At 38.3% G+C, this 9,393-nt stretch overlaps 1 protein-coding gene across 1 annotated transcript; it reads left to right on the forward strand.

Moving 5' to 3' along the window:
• Positions 1-574: 574 nt before the first annotated feature.
• Positions 575-9,094, forward strand: si:dkey-219e21.2 (E3 ubiquitin-protein ligase TRIM39). Its single transcript, XM_067430010.1, has 11 exons — positions 575-682; positions 1,159-1,206; positions 1,390-1,520; positions 1,624-1,722; positions 2,866-2,997; positions 3,106-3,243; positions 3,455-3,583; positions 6,884-6,935; positions 7,035-7,061; positions 8,195-8,221; positions 8,324-9,094. The coding sequence occupies exons 1-11, from the start codon at positions 625-627 to the stop codon at positions 8,854-8,856; spliced, it is 1,374 nt and encodes a 457-aa protein (XP_067286111.1). The 5' UTR covers positions 575-624; the 3' UTR covers positions 8,857-9,094.
• The last annotated feature ends 299 nt before the right edge of the window (positions 9,095-9,393 follow it).

Here is a 9,393-nt window from a genome sequence, read left to right on the forward strand (position 1 = left end):
ATCCCATCACATTTTTGGTTGTGAAGATATAAATACATGCTTGTAAACAAACAACGAGAAATTATTAAAAGGAATTTGCAAGAAATGCATTTCATGTAGGAATTTCCTTTATTGGTTTATAAGGTGACTCAGAGTTTTTTCACTTTGTTTACTGGTATTTACCATCATACGTTACAATCTTTTACTATTGAACTCTCAGACATTTGCACAGCATTACATTTTTGAAATTACATAACCCATTTATAGTCATATCTATCCATAACCACCCATATTTTATATCTGTGTGGAGGAAGAATGCTTACACAAATATGAGGTATTTTGAGTTGTATGCAAAAGTTTACTGAATTAAGAATGCTCTTATACATAATAAGCAAATCTCGTATACATATATACTTAAACATAATAAGTAAATGTACATGTGGCATTATACGCAATGCGTGACTGTATTTATTCCTGGCATCATGCCATTTTGACTGTCTGAATCATTGCTGGGAAAGACTCTCATATCTCCTGTCATAGCTTTTCATGACCTCCACCTCATAGAATCAGGATGGCCGTAATAATTCAGGTCCAAAGTTCAAACTACGCAGGCAATCAGTTAAAACGAGGGCTGAGAGAGCGCCAATGTTCAGTTTCACCAAACACCTTCAGCGCTCACCTGCTTCCCAACACTTCATCATGGGTAAGTCTCATTCATAGATTTGATGTCAGTTACAATGTGCCATTACTGAGAAATACATATTATTGTTAAGGGATATGATAGAAGTATTATGGTTATGATTACATTTATACATTTGGCAGACACTTATCCAAAGCAACATATTTTGCATTCAAGCTATAGCCTACATCAGTTCATGCATTCATTGAAATAATCTTTTTTTGAGCATGAGGAGTAATCTTTATTTGTATTGTATTTAAAAAATAATAATATAAATATATTAATAATTTAATATTTACATTTTTATTTATATTTTATTTATAATTGTTTTATATATATTTTTATAATTATTATATCATATTTCATTAATATTATAGTATATGTATATGTATTTTAATATTATTATTAATTATTATATTATCATTTTATGTTCATCATCGAGATTTAATTTGCATTGATAATATTAATAATATGTCCCTCTAAAAATATCCCTCTCATAGGAGAACAGGCAAAGCCCAACAAGATGAAGAGCATCCTGAAGGACAAAAGTATGTTCACACAGTTTTTAATATAACAACTAGAGCAGCTGTACTGCTTGTGTGTCTGTTTATTTAACATATTACATTCATTTCAAACTGCTGTATGAGATTTTGACTGTGAAGGCATGGTCATACTAAACCAATTCAAATCCAACCGAGTCAAAAACCTTCCCTCTTTCTATCCCTCCGCAGGCGTGCCCCAAATGCAGAGTAACTCTATCGGGGCCGTGCGCTGGACGCTACCAGAGGAATCTGTTCAGGTCCACAGTTCTGCCCCAACCATCCCCTTCAAAAGCAGTAATGCATTTTCTACCCGTTCACAGGTAACAACTGTAACTGACTCAAGGATGTTGTGTCTGTGATCCATTCATGATCACAATAATTCATGCCCCACACTCGTGGTAAATATTTCATGCTTTATTCCAGCAAAGGCAACGTCAGCAGGGCCTGCATGACCTCCGCAGCTTGGAAGAGTGCATCAGATTCATCAACCACTGGAAGCAACAGGTGGCACAAGTTTCTAAGGTCAGCCATGGATTATTTTACAATTTTAGCAATAATTCAAGCAATAGCCGTCATTTCACCGTCTCGCGGCTATGAGTAACCAGCCAAAATAACCTTGAATTTGGTCATTTTTACCAAAATAACTTGTGAGATGTATTAAATTCGATCATGTACGAAAAGGGCTGTGGACCCAAAATTGCTTGCTAGGACCTGTGTATATATACATATATAAATAAAAATAAATATATATGTATTATAATACTATATATATGTATTATAATACTTATATCCAAACGCAGCTTTGTACAACTTTTTATAATATATATTTTTATATCAGCACATTTGAGATAAACATTATGGCACTGTACAGAAAACTGTCTTAAAATCTTTCTGGAAAATATTTGAATGTGGAAATGCCAAGTTTAGATTCAGAGAATTACATTAAATTCCTCAAAAGACAGATGTGTTAAACAGCCCAGGTAATCATTTCTTGGCAAACTCCTCTTTGCGTGCAAACTCGGGAGACCAATAAATGTTTATAATCCATGCTATCATATGATAAGCGTTGTTATGCAAGACATGCACGGTGCCAGAGGTTTATGTGACAAGAAGATAACTGATAACACCTATATCAATAGCCTAATTCTGCGTCTCTGGTTGGAGGGTTGTGGTCTAGAGAGGTTAAGGTTTATTAGAAGTTTATTTTATTTTTTTTAAATTATTTTTAAAGCATGAATAAATGAATGCATCAGGAGATGGCAGAGGTAGAATGATTTTAGATGATTTTAAAACTCTGAGCGATACAAATAAGGTGATAATTATTTTCATGTTATAGTTGATTACAGATCAATTAAAACAATATCTAAACTATTTGTCTAAATAACTTAAAATTAAAACTAATTAATATAGGCATTACAACATTATAATGTACAGTATGAGAAATAATACTTATTTTGTAATTAACAATTTTATTAAATTAGTGTTTTAAAAGATGAAGTGCATTAGATGACGACAAATATAATAAAATGCAAAAGTAGGGTAAATAAACAAGAAAAATTCAATAAACAACATTTACTAATATTGTAATATCACCCGATAACAGATATGGTACATGTATATTGTCCATCCATAAATGTTTTGTAAATGTGTGCATGTGATTTACAGAATGAGGATGATCCCGGAGAAGGGTGCAGCGCAGCGTCAGAGCAGCAGACGGACCGCAAAACTGAGCGCAGCATTGAAGAAAGCCGCAAGCTAATTATGCAGTGGGCCAGTGAACTTCAAAGTGTAGACAAGGTGAAAAAAAATACATAAACGTTTCAGTCACATTGTACAGTTCTGGAGTGCACTGATCCAGATCAAATTGCTCAAAACAAACTTTCTGTGTGTCTGCGTGATCCTCAGCTGTCTAAAAAACATCCTTGGATGAAGGAGAGGATTGATCAGGAGGAGGAAGAGGACACCAAGCAGGATAAAGATCAGAGCGAGGCGGTGCAGAAGAGGATAACGGAGTGGGCAAAAGAGATTCAGAGTGTGTCAGAGGTGGGACAGCAAAAATATCTATATTATCTAGACTAGAGCAATGTCTTATCTATTGTTGGTTGCCAACACATTGAGTGGTCCAAAGTCCAGTTGTGCTGCTCTGCCTTCTTAGAATCAGTTTATCTTTCAAAGTATCCAAAAATGCAAAATGATTCTTTAATATACAATAATGAATATTTAACTGATAATTGTTCTTTCTGTCTGAATGCAGAGCTGTGGAATGCTGGGGGATGAGCTGGCACAGATGTTGCGTCTCCTGGGACTGAGGAAGAAGAGGCTGGCTTCCCTCATGCCACTGCTGGAGTTCATTACTTGGAGTTTGCTGAAGGAAGACAGCAAGGTGGGATGGCTACCAATGCATTGCTTTCAGTGTTTCTGCTTGGGTCGTGGTGTAGGATACAGTCATGCAAAATATTGGGGAAGTTTTGGAAAGTGGTGCCATTTTTGTGAGGAAATGCTGAATTTATAACTGAAAAACCACAGGTGAATATTCTGTCAATTGTAGTGATTTTTACTTTTGTCCACCCAAGGACACTAAGTAAGGAAGTTATTGGTACTCACGTCACCGCTGACGTTATGATTTTTGGATCACACATCACTTAAGGTATGGTTATAAGTACATCAGATGACCACCTTCCCCCCTCTAAGTTTGGGACACTAGTCAAGGTCTTTTACCTTGGCTGTATGAGAACACTCCGAAACGGAGGCTATCCAGTCATTTAGAATGAATGTAAAGTGGGGAGAGTTGGTCAGCGGCCATATCACCCTGTAGCCCAAGACTGGTTTCCCACTGAAGCTAAGCAGGGCCGAGCCTGGTCAGTACCTGGATGGGAGACCAACTGGGAAAACTAGGGTGCTTACCCTGTGGTCTGTGTGGGTCCTAACACCCCAGTATAGTGATGGGGACACTGCACTGTCAATTCCCAGGATGTCCGTCGATAAAGAGTAGGGGTGTAACCCCGGCATCCTGGCCAAATTTGCACATTGGCCCCTGTCCATCATGGCCTCCCAATAATCCCCATATCCTGATTGGCTTAATCACTCCTCCAATCAGGTCTCCTCTCCACCAATCAGCTGGTGTGTGGTGAGCGTACTGGCGCAATATGGCTGCCGTTGCATCATCCTGGTGGATGCTGCACATTGCTGGTGGTTGAGGATATTCCCCCTTCTATGTAAAGCGCTTTGAGTGCCCAGAAAAGCGCTATATAAATGTAATGAATTATTTTTTAAAATTATTTATCTGAAAGATTGGTGAGATTTCTAACTTGTAGAGCCTTTTCTGTATTATCAGCACAAGACAATTGTAATAAAATAGATTTATTAACAAAAGGTAAACATAAAAATTAACACAACTACTAAATTAATACAATCAATGATAAAGGAATAAAGTCCATAAGATTCATAAGATACATGTGAGTAAGTTAAGTGTGGCTATAGAAGAGTAACGTTATCTTATGGAAAGATAAACGGTTGTTTCTCTGAAACTAAGGTAAAAAACATTATGTATCAAACAAATAAACGAAAGATTATTTGTTATTAACCAGCATCAGATATAATTACCTCTAATTTAAATTCAGAAAATCATATACTGATAATAATCAACAATGCCAAGGTCTCTAGAAAGAGGTTTGGTTCAGTGATATTTACGTTCCACGTGGTTGAGTAAGCCTTCCACTGGTTTTGCTTGGAGACAATGCAGTGGGGAAAGGAGCTGGAATCCATTTCAACTGCCTTGAACGCGAAGATCTGTGGGATGCTGATCTCCTGGGGCATCAAAGGGTCCTAAAATCTGGAACACGCAGATGAGGCCCTGAAGTAGGTGCAGAAGGTCCTTAATCTGGATCACGCAGACGAAGGAATCTTGAAGTGAAGGTTTGCTCTCCTGAGCTTAACCTTGTTGCAAATGTCTCTGTGTGTCTTCTGCCTCTTTGGACCAGACACTCAGAAGTTGGTCAATCCGCTCTGGTCTCTCGAACATGGAGACTCAGGACGTGCTGTAGTCGTCTTGCTGGACTAAAACTCTAAACGTAGTGTTGATTAATGTCTCTTTCCTCACAGGCTGGAGGCTCAGAACGTTGTCGTATCTGTCACTGCCTCACAAGCTGTAGATTCAGATCCTCGGATCTTGTGTTGTCTCTCTGGTTAAACCAGAGGCTCAGAACTTGGTTGCTCTGTCCTAGTCTCATCCTCGCCGGACAGACTCAGAACTTGGTGAACTGTTTGTCTCTCGCGTGGAGACTCAGAACCTGGTGAACTGTTTGTCTCATGAAGGAGACTCAGAACAAGGAGTGTCTATTGAAAGGGTACCTTTATCCTTTTCTGAATAGGAGGAGATTGCAATTTGGCGCTTCTCCATTCCAGTGTTGCTATTGGCTGCTGGCATCAGAGGGGGCACACAGTGTGGCCCACGCTTCTTTCCCCATGGGAATTAATTTGCATACTGTACGCAGTTAGAAGTCTTTAAAGTGTCTTTAAAGTTTATCAATGCATTTCTCACTTTCCAAACCACCATCAGAGTACCCTTGGCAATATTCTAAATAAATAGACACCAAACATGATGGGAAAAGATCGAACTGTCATGCGTTCATCAATTTGTTCATTAACAGCTGATTATGTGTAAGATAGCAAATAGCTGTCATTGAGAATACTTATTTCTCTGAATAAGTATGAGATGGATACGTGTAGTTTACATCAGCCTTAAGGTTTCCAAACCTAGTTGTAAATGGATTTGGATGGATCGTTTTGGTCTTTCTTTGTTTCACCCACTAGTGCTGAGGTCCTGAGGAATGTTTATGGCCATCACAAATCAGGACATTGGGGATCAGTCTCTAAGTGGGTGAAGGGCAGAAACTGCATGTAGACCAATGAGAATTCCTGTCCTTCCTGGGCTTGGTACTAGAGGTTTTCTTCTTGCCCTCAAAGAGATGTCTGGCTCTTGTCCAAGCATCTTTATTCCTGTGGCGTTGGACATTTTGTTTGTGCTAGTCCAACAAGATCCCATTAAAATGTAGCAAACCTTTGTCCACTGTTACAGGCAAAGAGGGGCCCGGCCATAAATTGGGCCCTGGAATGTGCTGTCCACTACACAATACTGCAGCACTTTATCTTATTAAGGCAATTCACAAATAAACAATAGTTCCACACTTAAGATAAGTTCTGTTATCAGGGGTGAAGTGTGAGACTATAAAATGAAATAGCCTAAATAGCTTCAAAGATAAAACAGTTTTGATAAACTTATGGATGGAAAAATGTAAACATTACGGTTGTTTAAAGAACAAAGTTCAAGAAAGCATTTTGGTTTACTGTACGTTGACCAGTTATTTCTATCTGTGACATAATTTTGAGCATTTGAGACATTTATTATGTACAGCACAGCCAGTGAGAGAACCATGTGATGAAAAAAATTAAATGACGGTGAAATTATAAAATATATAATATACATAACAAAACATCAAATGTGATGTGTCATCTGTGTGGTAACAGTTTACCGACATGTTCGCTTCTTTAATTTGCAACTTAAAATCTGTAAATACATCATATATCATGAAATTGTAACCTCAATGTACAGTATAAGAGATAAAGGGTTGCTCATAGGATCCCTTTATTAAAAGTTTTGCTAATGCTTATTTTTGTATTTTAGGGCATGGTTCCTCATCTGTGGCTTTCAGCTAAGCAGCGCATCTGGAAAGCTGGTAAGGGATCCAAAATCTAACCTATTATTATTAGTAATTTAAAAAAATTAAAGTACTTAAAGTAATAGTCATAATTCTCGGTTCTCTTTTCTCAAACAGGCATACCAAGATACATCCCTAATTCAGGTAACTCTTTTATAACTTTTATCAGATGTTTAACAAATCACTAGTGTATGACTGAGGTGGAGATTTCATACATTTGTTTGAATTTTTAAATGATCAAATTAGCTTCTGATTCGCCAAAATATAAAATAGTTACCATATGTGGTAACACTTTAGTTTAGGGTTCAATTCTCACTATTAACTAGTTCCTTATTAGCATGCATATTAAAGGTGCACTATAACTTTCCGTCCACTAGAGGTCGCCTATTAAAAACAAATGTGTAGTTTGATGGCAAAGTTTGAGCGCAGCATCTTGGGACATGTGGTCTTTCACCTCACAGCCGGTGGAAATTAGGACTCGGGCAGAAATCACGTTCATGGATGTGGTTATTAACCTTACTGCAGTGTGAAGCAGAGCAGGACCGAGTGTAGTGGAGCTGAGCACAGCTGCTGGAGCGATTGTAACACAAATACCCGCCTTGCGAACACCGGGACTTTTATTTCCGCTCTTCCGGTTATGATTATGAGGTAATGCAGCTCTGTTGATCATATTAGATACATTTAAGTGTGTTGAAAATTATGTTATGACGTTACTCCGTGCGTTCTCTTGTTCACACTGCTAAGAGTAAAGCACTTCTGCCAAATAAAACCCAAAACCAGGGGTAGCGCAGATATGGCGCAATTGACAGGCGACTTCCTCAGACGTTATGCTGAAACGTCCCAGTCATTAATTAAAATAGCAATTTTCTCACAATTTACAATTAGTTGGAAACATTTGGGATATTGTAGGTACTCAACTAAACAAAATATATAACACCGACCTAGTGGTTTTTGGATATTTTACTGCAAAAATACTACATAGTGCACCTTTAATAGGACATTAGCTGTTTATTAGTACTTAAAAAGAACATATTAATGCCTTATGCAGCATGACAATACATCCCTTTATCCGGCCCCATCCTACAGTTAACATCTACCTCACTGACTATTAATAAGCAGTAGTTTATTAAGGCAAATTCATAGTTAATAGTGAGAATTGGACCCTAATCTAAAGTGTAAATGAATGTTTTAGTCTAGCAGTTTAATATTCTTAGCAAGCCAATTAAGTAGTGGTATCTAAACTCAAGATTGAGATAATTTTCTCTTACTTCTCACAGTCTGGGGCTGGATTGTCAGTGCAGGAGGTAAGTTTATATCATATTTAAATAAGACTCTCCATTCACTCCAGCATTAACAAAGTGTTACATGCATTTATCCTAACACCTTCATGTCTTTCTCTCAAATAGCTGATGTAAGTCTTGACCCCTTGACCATCAACCCTTGGCTGCAGCTCTCGGATGATCACAAGAAGATTCAGGAGGGCCTGACTGAGGCGGATATGCCGTACAGCCCTCAGCGTTTTGATAGCTTGCCCTGCGTCCTAGGCTGGGAGGGCTACATGAGTGGCCGCCATTACTGGGAAGTGGAATTTGCGAACAACGGTTATTGGAAAGTTGGAGTGACAACTGGCGCTTCAAAGAGGCATGGCCGCTTTTCAATGAATCCCTCAAATGGTTATTGGGTCCTGTGGCGCAGCACACGGCAGTTCTTCGCCTGCACCAATCCTGAAACGACCCTGCCACTGCCGCTGGTGCCCCGGAGAATGGGAATATACATTGATTATGAGGAGGGACAGATTTCTTTCTACAACGTGGAGAACAAATCACACATCTTCACCTTCACTGGACACTTTCGTGAGAAGCTGTACCCTTTCTTTGCCCTGCTGGATGGCAGGTCTGTTATAACTGTATGGTCTCCTAATGACCATAGCCGCTTTTAACAACAAGGCAGGCTTTCGTCTTTCATTCTGCACTTTCGTTTGAACATTCATAACGTAACAAATGATTCACTGGAACCGAATCTACCGTCAACTCCTAATAGCAACCTTTAAATTCAGAGGATTCAACACCGTCGTGGGCTGGACCCACATAATGAGAGCTATTAAAAATACACTGCAAATATTCCTATTATTCCTTACTATTTAAATGCACCGTCAACATAATTGCTACACCTGTATCTCTTTATCCATTTATAAAATGCAGATAAAAATCTTTGTATATTTTATCTGGCTCAATAATTGCACGGGATGATTATAGCCTACATATTTATTAATAAAACAAAATACAGGTCACAGTACGTCTCATTTTTGTTCTGCTGTACTGAGAACACATAATGTAATGCTGTATTTAGTTGACAGTTTCAGCCTTTAAGCTCTGGGACAATTTTTGGGGGTTTCCGCCTGGATTTGGCCACCCCAAATTCAAAAGCTTCCCATACCACAGTTGTCTAAATGTACAATTTAGATGTAATTTTACAG

The sequence above is a fragment of the Pseudorasbora parva genome, chromosome 21 (assembly GCF_024679245.1).
Source record: "Pseudorasbora parva isolate DD20220531a chromosome 21, ASM2467924v1, whole genome shotgun sequence".
Lineage (NCBI taxonomy): Eukaryota > Metazoa > Chordata > Actinopteri > Cypriniformes > Gobionidae > Pseudorasbora > Pseudorasbora parva.

Bases quoted from the DNA above. Each gene is read 5' to 3' on its own strand.
- si:dkey-219e21.2 (XM_067430010.1), top strand. From the start codon at position 625: ATGTTCAGTTTCACCAAACACCTTCAGCGCTCACCTGCTTCCCAACAC. The intron at 1,207-1,389 runs GTATGTTCACAC...ATCCCTCCGCAG, and splicing joins GAGCATCCTGAAGGACAAAA to GCGTGCCCCAAATGCAGAGT. The intron at 1,521-1,623 runs GTAACAACTGTA...GCTTTATTCCAG, and splicing joins CATTTTCTACCCGTTCACAG to CAAAGGCAACGTCAGCAGGG.